This window comes from Bufo bufo, chromosome 1 (genome assembly GCF_905171765.1).
Source record: "Bufo bufo chromosome 1, aBufBuf1.1, whole genome shotgun sequence".
Lineage (NCBI taxonomy): Eukaryota > Metazoa > Chordata > Amphibia > Anura > Bufonidae > Bufo > Bufo bufo.
In genome coordinates, this window is record NC_053389.1 from 638,161,106 (window position 1) to 638,179,567 (window position 18,462).

At 40.3% G+C, this 18,462-nt stretch overlaps 1 protein-coding gene across 1 annotated transcript in view; it reads left to right on the forward strand.

The window, feature by feature from the left end:
• THSD4 (thrombospondin type 1 domain containing 4) overlaps positions 1-18,462 on the forward strand; it is a 750,309-nt gene that overhangs the window by 686,631 nt on the left and 45,216 nt on the right. The window contains 1 exon segment of the mRNA XM_040413864.1: positions 13,903-14,078. Coding sequence (XP_040269798.1) covers positions 13,903-14,078 — 176 coding nt within the window.

The window sequence follows — 18,462 nt, forward strand, 5'->3', positions numbered from 1 at the left end:
GCTTTGATTACGGCACACATTCGCTGTGGCATTGTTTCGAAAAGCTTCTGCAATGTCACAAGATTTATTTCCATCCAGTGTTGCATTCATTTTTCACCAAGATCTTGCATTGATGATGGTAGAGTCTGACTGCTGCGCAAAGCCTTCTCCAGCACATCCCAAAGATTCTCAATGGGTTTATGGTCTGGCCTCTGTGGTGGTCAATCCATGTGTGAAAATGATATCTCATGCTCCCTGAACCACTCTTTCACAATTTGAGCCCGATGAATCCTGGCATTGTCATCTTGGAATATGCCCGTGCCATCAGGGAAGATAAAATTCATTGATGGAATAACCTGGTCATTCAGTATGTTCAGGTAGTCAGCTGACCTTATTCTTGGAGCACATACTGAACCTAGACCGGACCAACTGCAGCAACCCCAGATCATAGCACTGCCCCCACAGGCTTGTACAGTAGGCACTAGGCATGATGGGTGCATCACTTCATCTGCCTTTCTTCTTACCCTGATGCGCCCATCACTCTGGAACAGGGAAAATCTTGACTCATCAGACCATATGACCTTCTTCCATTGCTCCAGAGTCTAATCTTTATGCTCCCTAGCAAATTGAAGCCTTTTCTTCTGGTTTGCCTCACTGATTAGCGGTTTTCTTACAGCTACACAGCTGTTCAGTCCCAATCCCTTGAGTTCCCTTCGAATTGTGCATGTGGAAATGCTCTTACTTTCACTATTAAACATAGCCCTGAGTTCTATTGTTGTTTTTCTTTAATTTGATTTCACCAAACATTTAAGTTATTGCTGATCACGATCATTCAGGATTTTTTTCCCGCCACATTTCTTCCTCGAATACGATGGGACCCCACTATCCTTCCAGTTTTTAATAAAGCATTGGACAGTTCTTAACCCAATTTTAGTAGTTTCTGCAATCTTCTTAGATGTTTTCTCAGCTTGATGCATGCCAATGATTTGACCCTTCTCGAACAGACTAACATCTTTTCCACAACCACGAGATGTGTCGTTCGACATGGTTGTTTAAGAAATGAGAAGCAACTCATTGCACCAGTTGGGGTTAAATAACTTGTTGCCAGCTGAAAGATAATCGCCCATGCAGTAATTATCCAATAGGAGGCTCATACCTATTTGCTTAGTTAAATCCAGGTGGCGACTTTTGTTTTGGACAGGCAGTGTATATAGATAGGTAGGCATTTGTTATTTTATACAGCTGGTGCAATGGAATGATGTTTTCTAGTAGTACAATAGATTAGTACAATTGGGGTAAGAGTATCACATGTTTTAGGCCTAGATAAAGAGCATTGATTGCACCTATTACTGTTTCTAAAAAAATATAAAATAAATAAATAAAAAATAGTCACATATATGTTAATATGTGCTAAAAAATTTAAGGTAGTGTCCCTTTAAGTAATTTCGTGCATAACCAGAGAATTGATTCAAACCAAGATTTAAAAGGCAACAAACTTGTTGGAGGTAATAGGTTGTCTGTGGTCCAAACAAATAGATGTTTGCAAGAACTAGAAGACCCTTTGACAAAGTAATATTAAGGCTAAGTTCACGTATCCGTTAGGAGATCCTTCAGGCTGTTCAAGCACTGAGCAGACTGACGGATCTTGCAGGATCTAACATTGCCGGATTCTCTACTTCACCGCCGGATCCCCATTGACTGTAATGAGGTCAGCATAAATGTCGGGTTTTCGGCCAACCAAAAACCATTGAAGTTTTTTCTCTGGCCAACAGCCAGCATTTGCACCAAATCAGGCAGCTAGATCTCTTTAACGGAAATGTGAACTCAACCTAAGGATTTAGGATTTCTCTGTATTAATTTTGTGATTAGAGATAAAGTTGATATCCTCAAAGAAGGACTGGATTTTAGGAAGAACAACATGACTTTCACTAATATAAAGTAATACTGTACATGGTTGGACTAGACTGTGTTCTCATATTCAACCCATTAAAGAAATGTTTTCCTGTTGCTCAGCGAAGGGGTATGCCCTGTTTGGGATTGTTGTTTAAGATTATTATCATAGAATTAAATAGCTATTTAGAGTTTTTACACATGCTTAATGGGTTATCTCAGAATTGAATGACAAAAATATGTGGTCTCAAAAGGCAGGAAATGCTCATCCCTAAATGCAGATTTGCAACTACCTATTTACAGGATAAGATGTCTGATCAGTGGCACCCCACAAATTCTAAGATGTCTCCTATTTCAATGGAGAGGTGGAGAGAGTTCCAGCTCTGTGCACTGAAGGGCTGTGCGCATTTATCAGTTGTGTCTGGCTCCCGGACTAAAATCACTGGCAGGATACAACTGATATATGTGAAGTGAGCCTAAGAGACTTCCAAAATTGTCATTCTGGAAGTTACATCAACGGCCTGTGTCCAAACAGCTGCTTCTATTAAGAACAATATTCATTGAGCTTCTACTACTCCTATTTTTGTGACCACCACTCTTCTCCTTTTATTGTTCTAAGTACAATTGAACAGCTGCTTCTAATTATTAATCAGCTTGTGCTATAAATTATTTTCTGCCTTATCACTTATTGCCTAAGCTTAAGTTCCTAGTTTACTAGTTTAACCAGTGATGGGATACTATTCTGTCTGCCCATGTACCAGACATTTGCCTGTTTACTGATTTTGATATACTCCGCTGCCTGCCCTGACCTTAGTCTGTCTACCATGCTGATCCTGTGCTGCCTGACCTGACTTTGGATTAGTTTCACAGATTTGCATGAACTCTGCCTGCCCTGACTTCTGCCTGCTTACTGACCCTTGGTTCTTCACACTGGCGTCTCTGCTACACCAGAACTATTCCAAAGGGTAGGGGCCTGATGAGTCCCCTGCAGCAAAGGCAGATCACTGTACAGGGGATAAAGGGTGAAAACCAGGGGATTACCAGGAGAACGCCCTTAGGTCTAGCCAATGTCAAACCGATTAGTGTGTACAGTTGTACAGTTAGTTGGTACAGTGAGTTGGTACAGTGGGTCCACCCACAAACCATATAATTGGACATGTTTAATTCATTGTAGACAGCAGGGTTGCCAACCGTCCAGAAATTTCTGGACAGTCCGTAAAAATAGGCAACTTTTCTCCTGTGTCCATGAAAACAAATAGATATGTCCGTGATTTTTTTCAGGCCAGTGGTACTTGACTAGATTATTTTGTTGGTAATTATAATCACCCTACAGCTCACAGTAAATGCTGGTAATGAGGTGTTATTAGTATACTGAGCTACAGACATGTAAAAAAAAGTTGGCAACCCTGATAGACAGTGCTGAGTGGTTACATGATGTCCACCTTGGTCAACTAATGTGTGTACAGGCTGAAAGCTACTCATTACAATATGTCATAACCAAGCTACAGGATGTGCTTTATGAGGTCTTTTTGAAGAACACCCAAAATAAATACATTCTTTGCATACAGGCAACTTGCAGGGATTTTAATAATTCTTTTGGTATTAGATTACAGGATTTGTCAACTATCAAAACAGCTGAACAGTCAGAACACTTCTTGGGATATTTTGTCTAAAACCTGACATGTTAATATATTGCAAGGCCTTTACAGCTCCTGAAGACTCGACATGTGGAGATTTTATTGCATGCTAATTCATTTTATCTTAAAAATAATTGGATTCAGTAACTAAAATTTCTGCAATCGCTAGGAAGTCTCATTGAATGAACTACTTGATCCTTAGACCTCCTGGGTACAGAGTCTAAATTCTTACCACATTCGTTTTCATTTTCCACTCTGATTAAACACCTCATTTTGAAATTAGAGTGTAATTTCTTTTAAATGTTTCAGAACCTGGGTAACCTGGGCACAACTTTTAACCTTTTTAATGACTTTGGCCTTGGCTTTTCGTTCAACAGTCACTTTAGCAGGATTCTAACTACTGAACGATATAATTAATTTCTCATTCAAATTTAAGCACTCACTTCAGCAAAGTGGTATTTATAATGTTGAGAAAGTTAATACAAGGTACTTACTAAAGTATTGTGATTGTCCATATTGCTACCTCTACTGGCTTGATACATTTTTCCATCACATTATACACTACGCATTTCCATGGTTACGACCACCCTGTAATCCAGCAGCAGTGGCCATGTTTGCATAATATAGGAAAAAAATGAATCTTCTCTGGTGGCTGGGATGGCTGGAGTGCGCATAGTCCAGCACTTTTTCTATAGTGTGCAAGCACGACCATCACTGCTGGAAATATATTTTTCAGCTACTATTTCACAGACAATAGATGTTGAAGTTAGTCATGTACGGTACTATATTTCCAATCCTCTAGGTCATTAATTCGGGCTCAAGAGTAATGTAAAAATTAAGGGGATCATCTATGGCCTACCTAAACCCAATAAGTCCCACTTACATATGTCCCTCACATTTTTATATACCTTTTTCATGTTTCCATCTAGTTTTTTACTACAAGCTGGATGGAAAAGTAAGCTTGTGGTTAGTGGCCTCAGTTTTATTATAGTACATCTTCTCGATAGAGAAGCAAGGAATGCCACACTGCACTCTCTGCCAGTGGACACCTATTTCATCAGTTGTATATAGTAAAAAAGGCTGAAGAAACAGCTGGATATAACTGATATATGTGGTTGCGCATTACAGTTTCCCAATTCTACTTATTTCTTTCACCATGCAAAAATATTTATTAAAATCATATGTTTATCGTATGAACGTATACTGTATGTTTTATTAAATGTATTTTGCCTTATCTAGGTGTAGAGAACAGACAGGTTATGATCAGAGGTGTAAATAGAAATGACTGGGACCCACAGCAAATATTTGAACGCGGCACCCCCCTACCCCAGAAAATTCTTTGCAACGCTCTCCTCCCATGCAAACCTCACTCCTGAGGCTAGTCAAGATTGCTCTCTCGGACGAGGCCCGGCCTCCACTCATTCCATTTCCTACAGTGTCTCTGTATGCAGTCTCATTTTATAATACTGTTGAGGAAGCCCAGACAACAAAATATTTTAGTCCTCTGCCTGGGTGGGCCCCTTCTGAATTCGGGCCCCAAAGTGGCAGCTTCCTCTGCTTCCCCTCTAGCTCTGCCCCTGGTTATGATGCTGTATGTTAGAAAATAGTACTTGTAACTTCATGGCCATCATTGGCAATAAAGAATATCTTAACTACGTCCTTCTAGCAGAGATACTGCTATAGAATTATGATTTTTTTTTTTTTTTTACTTACATTCACACTCTCCTTGACACTTGAATGTGAAAAATAAATGCACCTTTTATGTATTATATCGTTTCCATTAATATTGATTTTCTAAAGCTGTTTTTGGTGAAATTGCTATTTACATAATCACATTGTGAGAAGAGTGCTTTCAGTAAGTACATGAGAGATTAAAGAAATCTCAAATGTACTTGTTGCTTGTATTCCAATCTTCATTTGCCTAATTAAACATCAGTTACAGTAACATCTGAAAGAGGAGTGAAGGTATAAAAATTTGCAGTATAGTTTTACCGTTAAATGTGCCAGATGCTGGAGGTGCTCTGTGTTTGGCATCGTGCCCTTTTCTCAACACCTGGGGCAAGTGTCACTTTGCAGTAAAATACATCCTGCGGCGTATAATTTCTTGCTAATTGTATAATACCGAGCATCATTAAATCCGTAAATGTTAATAAAATTACTACATACCTACTTCCGTTCTAAATTAAATAGATATTGTATTGGTGTGCATGAAATACGTTACTGAAAACTTTAATTACATGTGGCTTGAAACACACCATTGAAAAATTACATAAAATGTATTTTTGCTGCTTAAAACATAAGTTATGATGGGCAGGCAAGCGCTAGTGCATAGTAAGACCAAAAATAGTTTCATCTCAATTTTGGATTAACTTGAAGAAAGTCAGCTTTACCAGACATGCATATATTCATATTTGTATACATACATACTTAACTAGAGGAAGGCAGGCTAGATTTTCATGAATCTTACTTGTTATGTATAGCTACTATCACGGTCAGACTGGCCCATTAGAGGATCTTTCAGTGGGCAAAGACTCTGATGCAATAATGGGCCCAAAAATCCCCTTTCTTAGGAGTTGTCCAAGTTTACAATTAAAATGTAGGTATATTTTGTATCCTGAGAATCATTTTTTTTTCTGATTGCCCTATGAAACCCCAATCCACCAGTAGCTACACTTTACATCAACTAGTATTAAATACATTTTATATTGCTGATATGAAAAGGGAGAGTTTTCTAAATGCCTATGATGGATCATATTTTTGGACATTTATCACCTAAGAAAGCCTATAGCTTTTTAAGTCAAAGTAAAACACAGCACATCTCAGTCTTGTTGGATGCAAATTTAGAGATTTATTAAGACTCCATATAATTCATTGAAGCAGTATCCATAAAACATGCAAAATAAAGGATTCTTTTGTGGCAGAATTAATTCAAGTGACATGAGGAAATAATTTTAGTCATCCTGGGCCTTTTCACGTTTCACATAAATGAGTTGCACATATAGCACTAGATAGTAATAAGAAGAAGTGTTAGTAGCATTAGGAAGGGCAGCATGGAGAGGGTGCATATCGCAATGTGATATCACTGTGAGGGTCAGTATTTTGCTTCCACAGTCATGTGATTCAACATAATTGTAGAGCTACATGGTAGCCAAATTAATTTCTGTACTTAAAAATTCACAATGACACTAGTTGTCTTTTCTTATTTCTAAAGTACACAGTTGAGTCATGTTACTATGACCACCAGCTAATATCCAGAGTAAATGCTGTGTGCAGAAAACATAATGAACAGATGCTCATTTGGGTTTAAGTCTGAGGAATTCGGGGCCAGGGTAGTACTTGTACTGTAAGTCTTAGTCATGCTCTTCCAACCAATTTTGAACATTTCTAGCCATGTAACATGTTGAATTGCCTTGCTAGAAGATTCCGTCTGCCCCAGGGAAGACAATCAGCATGTATAAGTATAAGTGATCTGCAAGATTGGTTGAGCAGGTCCAGAGAATGCCATGAACACATTCCCCATAATGCTGCCACCACCAGCTTGTATTCTTCCAGCAGTAGTTGCATGTTGTTTGTTTTCTGATGTTTCTCGCCTGACACGCCAGCATCCATCCATTCGATGAAGCAGACAACATGACTCATCACAGAAGGCAATCCTTTGCCAATCAGCAGCGGTCAAATTCCTATACTGCAAAAATTCAAGCCTCTTCTGCAGATGCAACTTTGTTAGCAGTGACCATTCATCTGCTTCAGAGCCCCATACAAAGTAGGGTTAGCTGAACCGTTGTTTTGGACACACATCTGGTAGACCATGATTAATTTTCTACCCTTGCACACCTTCACCTCTCACATCAATGGCACATGGTACTCTGCATTTTCCATGTCGCTTATTCACAATGCTGCCATCTGTCCACTCACGCTACACTTTCAATACAGCAGCGCATAGAACAGTTCACAAATTGTGCCATTTCAGAAATACTGCCATCCTTGGCCTGAAAGCCAATAATCTGATAAATCAACCCTTTTACCCCTGACAGCAACGGATATGTGTGCAGACAGCCTATCACACACCTTATGTACCTACAAGCCAAGCCAGCTCTGCCAATGTCGAAAGTAGGAAGTGGTCATAGTAATGTGACTCGTCTGTGTAGTTTATCTTCATTATATCCAGTATGAGGACCTATGTGAAATTCAATAAAAAGAGATTTGATAACAAAAATTCTAATTTCTGTCCAAGTATTTGAATAAATGGAACAGGTCTGCCAAAGTGGCTCTCTGTTCTGTCTCACCAGGTGGGGGTTCTGGGTAGAGGGCCTCCCTGTATTCCATCCATATGTCCTAGCATTTATTTTATAGGCAGGGGTTGCTTTTATGAGACAACACCTTTTAAAAATTCTTGAAGAAAGAATCAAATAAAACAGGCCACAAAGTGGTAGAATCGGTTGTGCTTCGGGAAGGATGTGCGATATTTAGAAACAAATGCCTGAAAAGTGAAATGAAATCCCATCCTTTTAGCTGTCCATTTCTGCAGAATGGTGTAGTCAGTAAAATAGGCTCAGTGCTCTTTCCCACATACTCTTGTTTCTTCCTATTTTATGCTATCACGATAAGATCGCAAATTATCCAGACATCATTCTAAAGTTCCCTCGTGAAGCATCCACAGATACTATAGTTGTTTCCTCCATTGCTGTGTAAAAATGTTCAGTTGTTCAGCCGATACAATAACTGCCCCTGTTACTGGCTGGAAATAATGTGAGAGAGTTCCATAAAAATCACATTGCCAAGACACAGAATGCAGTCCCGTAGACACAGTCCCATTACACTGTACGAGAATGGCGGGTTAACAAATACATATCAACTATCAGCTTTAAACAGGATATGGGGTGTTTATTAGATGTGGGAATAATATTATGTCTGTTGCAGATTTTATATGATGAAGAGAAATGTAGACGTAGATTATGGCCAGTAATACACACACACAGATTAGCAGCTCATATATTATAGTTAAACTGTGCTGATGTCATATACAGTTGAAGTCAAATAAAGTAACGCTGGTGAGATTTACTGTATTTAGAAAGTAGAACATTCAGTGTTTATAAGAGAAATGAGGCATATAAATTTGCCTGCTTGACTGTAAAGGTGGTGATGATGGGAAAATGCCTACTTACCAGCGCATTATAACATAAACCTGGCATTATAGCATGCTGCACAATGGTGCAATCGGCAACATGTATATCTGTACAGGTGCGGTATGCCAGAGAATTATACGTGAGATCACGGTGTGAGCATTAGGTGGGCCGAGGTAAATACAGTTCTGGTCACTCGCGGTTATGTCGTACCTGGGCAGGCTCGTATAAGTGATGAGGAGAATGGCACAGGAATTCTCTGGGGCACAATCTGGTGTAAGGGACACAGGCCAGATGGTGGTTCGAGGTGCCCTTGATGGTCTGTATTAATGTGCCTATGGCAAGGTCCCTTGTAGTCGTGACGCCAGTACCTTTTATGGTGGTACAACCATTTACTGTAGTGTTAACTGAGGAATAGGAGACTGAAACAAGGACGGTACAATCTAGCTTATAACTTTTACTGAACGTTGCTCCTGATAACGGTTACATCCAAGGAATAAACAGTCTTTGGTACATCCAGGTATAAAATACAGTTTCATGCATATAGGGGTAGGGTGATGTAAGTCCTCAGATAAAAACAGGCTCTTAGTCCTATATATATGTGAAAGCTACTGCTTCAGACTAGGCTCTTGAAGTATAAAAGTCTTAGGCTGGTAAGGTGTGGATGCCGGAAGCTGTGTCCTACACCTAATTGCAAAGGTGCCTGGGAAGCCTTTAAGTATGGCTGTTTGCTATCCTTTGACTTGAAATACATATAATAATCCCCTTGAATACCTGCAGTTGCAGTTTGTCACTGGTCACCCGGAGGAGTAAGCTGTAGAAGTGTCACGGCTGTATGTGAGCAACAAGAGTATACACAGTAAAAAGAGCTACTGACCGGACCCAAACAAGGGAGGATAAAGGGTGACCCCTGTCAGACCCTCAAAGCTCTCCCTATGCTGCTAAAGCACATGCCCGGATCCAAATGGCGGAACGAGGCATGCCCGCGTACCTAAGACTGATGACCACTGTAACCCCTACAATAGTGGAAGGGGCACGGCCACCGGTGCCCTGCTCAATATATGGAGGGAACCCTGGCCACCTCAGATCCAGTCAGAAAATAACCATGTACACAACAATGTCTGCACACTTAGCTGAAGGAGCTGCAGCCGCAGAGAAGACGGATCCAAGGACAGCTGGCAATATCCGGAGTGCTTGCTGCAGCAGAACACAGGTCCAGTGAACTGATAGCTACAAGTGAAGATACTCAAGCAAGAGCTACAACTGAAATGAGAAATATAATCCACGCCCTACAATAGGAGGAGGGGCGATTTAAAGGCAGGGAAATCAAACGCAGGAGGAACAGCTGGGAGGAAGGAAACAGAGAGTAAAGACTTCATCACAGGGGCGGAGAAACAGAGCAGTGAGAACTCCTCCAAGCTCTAGTAGTGACATCATCACAGGGGTGGAGAAACAGAGCTGTGAGAACGTCCCAAAGCTCTGGTAGTGACAAGAAGTGGACTTCTCACCTCTGGGCTGAATCTTGTAGGCTTTAACCCTGGACTGTGGAGCCAACAGGGAGAGAGCAGAGAGGCAGGAGGCCTCTCTCCAGCAGGCAGCTACATCTTGGCTGCTCACTGACTAAACTAGTCCAGACTGGAACTGAACTGGACTGAACTGCCTAACTTGGGCCTGAGCTAAGCTATATATACACTGTAACACTGCCCGATCTAGTGGAAAAACTAGTATAGTGCACCCTAACTAGGCCTGTGTAAAGAGTCTTACATGTAAAAATCACATAATGACATGGGAGAATATGATATGAGATGAAATACAGCATACAGGCATAATATATGACAATCAAACAAGTTTGCGGTGCCCACGGCCACGTAGTGGGACACTGCACAGGAAGAAAGAGCAAATGTTGCTCTTTGCTTTCCTCTTTTCTGCTCCTCACACAATCATTTCCAAAATGTCTCATGCGCATCCCCCATAGTCTGGAACTCACTACCCCAACACACGAGACTCTCTCCCACCATCCAAACTTTCAAAAGTAAACTGAAAACCCCACCTCAATAAAGCCTACAATCTACAATAACCCTGTTGTCACTACACTACTTTATGAGTAGCTTCTATCCTCACCTACTGTCTCCTTCTTCCTTCCCATCTAGATTGTAATCCCTTGTGGGCAGAATCCTCTGTCCCTCTGTAAACGTTTGTCATTCAATTTGTTCATGTTTATTGTACCTGTTTTTGGATTATGTATGTAAATCCTTTCCAGATGTGAAGCCCCCTGGAATAAATAGAGCTTTAAAGTAAATAATAAATTCTACATAACGTTAAACCATGCATAGCTTAAAGGGTACATTTCTTGGGCAAGGTGCATGGTTAACATGTGCATAGTTAGGCTTCTTTCACACTAGCGTTTGGTGCGGATCCGTCATGGATCTGCACAGACGGATCCGCACTGATAATACAACCGCATGCATCCGTTCAGAACGGATCCGTTTGTATTATCTTTAACATTGGCCAAACGGATCTGTCTTGAACACCATTGAAAGTCAATGGGGGGCGGATCCGTTTTGCATTGTGTCAGTCAAAACGGATCCGTCCCCATTGACTTACATTGTATGCCAGGACGGATCCGTTTGGCTCACTTTTGTCAGACGGACACCAAAACGCTGCAAGCAGCGTTTTGGTGTCCGCCTCCAGAGCGGAATGGAGACGGAACGAAGGCAAACTGATGCATTCTGAGCGGATCCTTTTCCATTCAGAATGCATTAGGGCAAAACTGATCCGTTTTGGACCGCTTGTGAGATCCCTGAACGGATCTCACAAACTGAAACCAAAACACCAGTGTGAAAGTAGCCTTAGCCTGTTTTCCATTGTTTGTTTTTTTCTACAGAGAATTTAGGGATTGGGGTCCTGGAGGATAGGTCATCAATATAAACAGGCTGTACAACCCCATTACAGTGAATAACATTTTGACTGTAGTATACAGTTTAAAAGAAAAGATATAGAGATAAAGATTGGTTGTTTTCTTCTTCTATGAAATGCAAGGAGATGTTGAGTACTGGTTGTACATTCCTTTGGGTGATAGAACCATCCATATACCCCTAAGGGCATACCATATTAGAAAATATTAGGGAATTGCTTAAAGGGAATGTGTCATTAGAAAATGATCTATTGTTTATATCATGCTTTTATGTTTAAAAAATTTTAAGAATTTTTCATGTATATTTAAACAATAAGGCTTGGGCTACATGGCGACATATAGGGGAAAACTACTCTGCAACATGTGTCACGTGACATTCATGTTGCAGTAAAGTTATATTTTATAATGCTAGTCTATCGTGTTGCACTGCGACATGTGACATGCTGCGACTGCGACATGACAGTCGCACAAAAATCCATTGACTGTTGTGTCGCAGTCGCAGCATTTAGCATGTTGCAGTGTGACACTATAGACAAGCATTATAAAATATATTGCGCAACATGCGACAAATGTCGTTGTGTCGCCCTAGCCTGACAATGAAATCCTGCAGTTTTTGCACAGGCCATTAAGCCCAATAATAGGCGCCACTTCTTGGTTTGTACAGGTCACTTTACTGCAGTTACCTGCTTATCTGTCATTCTAATTCTGCCTGTAATGATATCACCTCTATGTACAGATAAGACAGGGACCACCATTAACAATAGGTGATTGTCAAATCTTATCTATTCTTTCCTTGTACAATGACCTCTGCACAAGTCACAGAGCATGGCTAGAAAGCTCTCCCATAGAAGTCGATGAGGTCCCCTTCTGAACATTGTGTCTATGGCCCATGGGGCTGCCATAAAGAAATTTTCTTAGTACTTTGCAAATGGTGTTTCGTTCAGGCAAGATGGTCTCCCCCATAATCATGTTCAGAAAATAGAATTAAAAAAAATCAGAAAAGAAAAAATGATTAGAAAAAATGGAGATGTGTTTCTGTCCGGTTCTATTTATTCAGCTCTCATTGAGAACAATCCAAAGTTCTGCAAGTGAAATTCATATTCAAGTTATAGAATGCCATTCAGAGTAATCTGTATTATGTGGATGGGAAGCAGACTACAGATGGTCATCATTCCTTCCGCAGCCTGCTAATAGATTTCTTAATATTCCGACTACAAATCCTAATACTGGACAACAATTGTAAGCAGAGAGAAACATATACTTATATGTACTGTGCATGAAGTATAATATATTTACTTGTAATAATATGGGCTGATGGGACAGGTGGATCTATACAATGATTTGATGCCCCATCTTCCCAATCTGTAGTAGGCCACAGAAGTTAGTCTTCACAACATTTAAACGGGTTCTCTATACCCAGTGAAAGCCCCCAAAATGAGCAGAGATGCAATTTGGGCTTGCATGCAGCTGCTCCATTAATTTCTATAGGAGTTCTGAAGCTAGCCTAGTACAGCATTTCCAGAACTGAAACTCCCATAGAAATGACTGGCTGCTCCATTCATTCCACAGGGCTCCATAGGGTACGGGGTCCCCATTCTCATGGTCTTAACTTATCTCATATCCTCTGGATGAAGTAATGACCTATGTGTTAAATATGTTAAAGGGGTTCTGCAGTTTGTTTTAACTGATGATCTATCCTCAGGATAGATCATCAGCATCTGACCGGCGGGGGTCCGACACCCGGGACCCCCGCCGATCAGCTGTATGAGAAGGCAGCGGCGCTCTAGCAGCGCCGCAGCCTTCTCACTGTTTACCGCTGGCCCAGTGATGTCACAACTAGTATCAACTGGCCTGGGCAGGGCTAAGCTCTGTTCACTTGAATGGAGCTTAGCCCCGCCCAGGCCAGTTGATACTAGTTGTGATGTCACTGGGCCATCGGTAAACAGTGAGAAGGCCGCGGCGCTACTGTAGCGCCGCTGCCTTCTCAAACTGCTGATTGCGGGGGTCCCGGGTGATGGATCCCCGCCAGTCAGATGCTGTTGATCTATCCTGAGGATAGATCATCAGTTAAAACAAACTGTAGAACCCCTTTAAAATATTATTTTGTTTTATCTCTGGCCATTACTATAATGTTTTATTCTTTTTTTTTTTTTGTCATATATTAATTTAAAGTCTTGGAAATATTATTTATGGATGGGTTCTAGTTCAATGCATCCTACTAAAAGGGGCAGCATACATATGAGATCCACTGGGGACCATGAGTGATGATAATGCCTGTAAAGTGCTGCAGAATATGGTGGCGCTATATAAATAAATACTAATAAATATACTTACAGTAAAATATCTATTTGTCCGCTAGCTCTCCGTAGTCGATCTGGCAGATCAATAATCAATGGAAACTGGGCAATTGACAGACCTGGGAAATATGAAGGTGGAGGAGCAATGTTCACATACAAGCGACCAAATGAGATATCAAGCACTGCAGGCGAATCATTTCTAGCAGAGGGACCAACAAATGAAATACTGGATGTTTATGTAAGTACAATCTAGATTTCACAATTGGATATTAAGTGATCATTTGCTCTCTCTCACAGAGGCATTGCTATGAACATTATAATGATGGCTGAAAGGATTTTCTAAACATATGAACGCCAAGAAAGTTGTCTTTGATATATATAATTATGTAGTCATTCGTAAAACCAGAGTAAGCTCATCATAAAATTGTCTAATATGCCATCAGCATTGGCAAGCTTAAAGGGGTATTCCCATCTTAACATTTATGGCATATCAAGTTCCTATCTCGAAAATGGGCCTCCAAAGTCATGTGAAGGAGAGCACACCGCACACGAGCAGCCACACTCCATTCTTTGCTATGAGGCTTGTAAAAGTAGCTGAGCAAGTGTTCTTGGCAAATATCAGAGGTCCTATAGCAGTGAATGGAGAGCAAGCTGTGCATGCACGGCAACCTCTCCATTCGCCACTATGGGACAGCCGGAAATAGCTAGAGCTAGCATTTATTTATTTTGGAGACCCTGTTCTCGTGATAGGAGCGAGTCCCAGAGGTGGGAAAAGGTAGGTTTAGATGGGAAAACCCCTTTTAAAAAGCAACTGTGACCAAAATGACCTTTTACTATGTATTTTGGCCCATTATTCTAGGAGAATATACTAATCCTCTATCATAAATGGTGGCTCATGTATATCAGTTAGGGAGTTATCCCTTTCCAGTCCATTGCTTGACAAAAGGACAGATTTGTTACTATCTATTTCATAACTAGTGATGGGCGGCAGGGGCAATATTCGAATTTGCGATATTTCGTGAATATTTGGTAGAATATTTGTCATATATTCGCGAATTCGAGATTATTTTCTTGATTGCGAAAAAACGGCAATGTAATATTCACGTAATGCGTGCGAAATACAGGCGTGGGTCACTATAGCTGCATTTTTCAAGCTGCTAGAAGTTTCCTGAGACTGGAGAAAATGGTTGGCACGGTAGAACATTACAATAGCTTTATATGCAGATAGAGTGCTCCAATATATTCTCAATTGCGAATTTCACTAATGATGCGAATATTTTGGCGCAATACGTGCAACTTCATATTTCAACAGGTCTGACTACTTATTAGTGATTGGTGCACTAAGTATTGTTGTGAACTTGTGACATCACAGCACTATGTCTGTAGCATGTATGTATGTATGTATGGACAGCAGAACCAGCTACACTATATCACTATCTAACCTACACTGACTATCTCCCACTAACTATCTGTATTATATATATAAGTTAACTAACTAACTATCTAATGTAATGACACAGGAAAGCACAGAGCACAGCGATAACACTGCTGTCTCTCTAAGATCTGCAGAATACTGCACACAAGGGCTGCTGGGGGGTTCTTATATAGTAAGGGGTAGGCAACTTTCCTATTGGTTGCTGGGGATGTTGCTAAGCTCAGACAAAGAGCAGCCTTCTCATTGGCCCACAAGCAAGAAGGGGGGTTACTGATGAGAAAAAAATCTAGAATATTCGAAATTACGAATACATATCACTATATTCTAAATATTAATATTCTCTATTTGAATATTGGCACCCAACACTATTCATAACAGATCCTAATGGATCTTGACAGATCCAATTGGTTCATTATAGGTTTTTTTGTTTTATATTTTTACTTAAAGAGGTATTCCCATCTCAGCCATTCATGGCTGAGATGGGAATACCCATCATTTGTGGTTGCAGGAGTTATGGAAACAGCTGAGCAGGCTGCGCTAAGCTACTTCTTTAACTCCCATAGAAATGAATGTAAGCTACAGAAACCATGTTGCACAGTCAGCTATTCTGGTTTCCAAAAATAATTTTTAATTTTTGATTCATCTGACAACTGAACAGTTTTGCATTTTGCCTCAGTCCATTTCAGATGAGCTTTGTCCCAGAGAAGAAGGCAGCATTTCTGGATCGTGTTGACATATGACTTCTTTATTGCATGATAGAGCTTTACCTTGCATTTGTGCATTGCAAAGTAAACTGTGTTCACATTGATTTCTGGAAGTGTCTCTGAGCCCATGCAGTGAACCATGCCTGTTTTTAATGTAGTGCCACCTGAGGGCCTGTAGATCATGATCATCCAGTATTGACAGTCAGCCTTCTCTCTTGCACAGATGGATTTTTCCAGATTCTCTGAATCTTTTGATGATTATGTACTGTAGATGGTAGTATTCCACAATTTCAGAAGCACGTTTTCACAGATTGGTGAACTCTGAGGTGAAGGATTCACCAAGGGCACAGACAGGCATGAGACTCAGCCAGTTCTGTTAAAATTACAACCGGATTGAAGAACCGTTTGTTCTCAGGACAGCAATATAGTGAAGACTGCAGGCTGCGGCACATACGAGAGTCAATTGCTCCTATCCCTGCCATTCACCCTCATAGGGTTCAGACAGCTTTACATATATTATAATATATTATATATTCTAAATATATAATAATATATGTAAATATATTATGGCTAAAACCGTATATATGTTTAAATAAAATTTAGCTAGAGCCTACAATAACCCAAAAGCCTGCAACTTGTACAAAAAAAGAGCAAGGATTTAACAAGGTAAAGAAATCTAATTTTATTCAATATAAATCACATGAACATTACAGGTGAGACTCAAAAGGGACAGAACATGGAGACTGGGCCACAGAAGGGTTCTGCAATGTGGAGAATCACAATGGGTGATAATGTGACCATATACAGCAGGTAACAGACAATTAACAGAAGCTGTGAGTATTGGAGTAGTTGCGGGTGCAATTGCTGTCCCCTAGTGTTGAACAACTACCTAGCTCTTATTCACAGCGTCCAAGCAATGCATGCTGTAGGGTATAATTGGATAGTGCAATACTACTCATAAAGATGGCATATAACAATAACTGTAAATCACTAGTCCCACCCTAATCCAGATACCATGTTACCTACCCATGTTGCTGCTGAAAAATGGTGACACGGTTCTCCCACTGCTTCAACCTTCGACACGTGTTTTGCCACGTAGGCTTCGTCTATAATGAAAGTGCTTCACAGTTACATTAAAACATACATTTATAAAAACATTACCAGCCGATTTGTGTAGGTGGGGTTGAAAATGAGGGAGTGGTGGCAGTTTAGAAATTATGTCCTGATTTTTCAGCTCACACTCTAGCTTTTGTCACTCTGCTGGCTGTTCACACACCTGGGTTCCTATGGCAACTCACTCTACAGCAAGGGCAGAGAAGAGTGGTTAAAAACAAACTGCTCCAACTTGCTCACTTTACTAGCGGTTGCCATCTTCAAACGATTGTAGTTTAAAAATTATAAATCCTACAGTGAAGACCTTTATATTGTGAGAATCACAAGAGCCAGACCTACATTAGTATGTCTCTGAAATATTAAAAATGAAGGCAGAGTCGCAGTTTAGAAATTGCCCTTCAAATTTGAGGTGGCTAGATTAGAGTTTCAATGAATGTCAATAGGCGGCGTGAGTTGCAAACAAATGGTCATATTGTGAAAACTATCAGGACTATGGTTTAGGGCAGCAGGGATAGCTGAACGTTTTGATATAAGATTTGTGCAGGTGGGCTTGAAAATGAGGGAGTGGTGGCAGTTTAGCAATCATGTCCTGATTTTTCAGCTCACACTCTAGCTTTTATCAGCTCCCACTCTAGTTTTGAACATTCCGTCATTCATTCCTATGGGACCAATTTTGCCACAAAAACGCTGATATTTCGTGAACCATTCGGCAAAACTTTCCACAAAGTAATAGCACACCAATCGGGAACAATCCGCACGTTTCGTTATATTACTGTCTATGTAGTGTAAAAACTGTGGGAGGAGTTAGGGTGGTAAATTTGGCTATAATAATAAGAATATATATGTGCGATAACAGTAAGTGGTCTTGTGATGCAAATGATAAATCTAGTAATGTAAGAAGTGGAAGAAATAATAATGTTTACCTAAGGAAAGAGTGATTGTTTTTCTTACACGTTTTGACATAATATAATATAATATATGTCATCTAAGTAAGTGAAATGATTAATCAACACATTCTTCAGCTCTGTCCACCCCTATTGCTCTTTCAGTCAGGTCTTATTTCTGGAACAAAAACTATTCTACCTTTTCATTTTCCAAGCAGATCCATCAATGCTACTTGACACCATTGTGTATAGTAACTAAGGAACTCATGCTGAATGGTGTCACAGGTCTTCCAGAAATACTTGAGAGTTGACAAAGCGGCCAACATCATTAATATTTTGAACTTGGCTGTGTTGATCCATTCTCTAAAACATCTATCGCAGCCACCATAAACACTGTCACGTTCCAAGAAATGTTCTGTTTGAACTTTTTGTAAAATACATTGCCGTTCTTCATTTTTCAGGAATTATAGTCTTGTAGATCTTGCT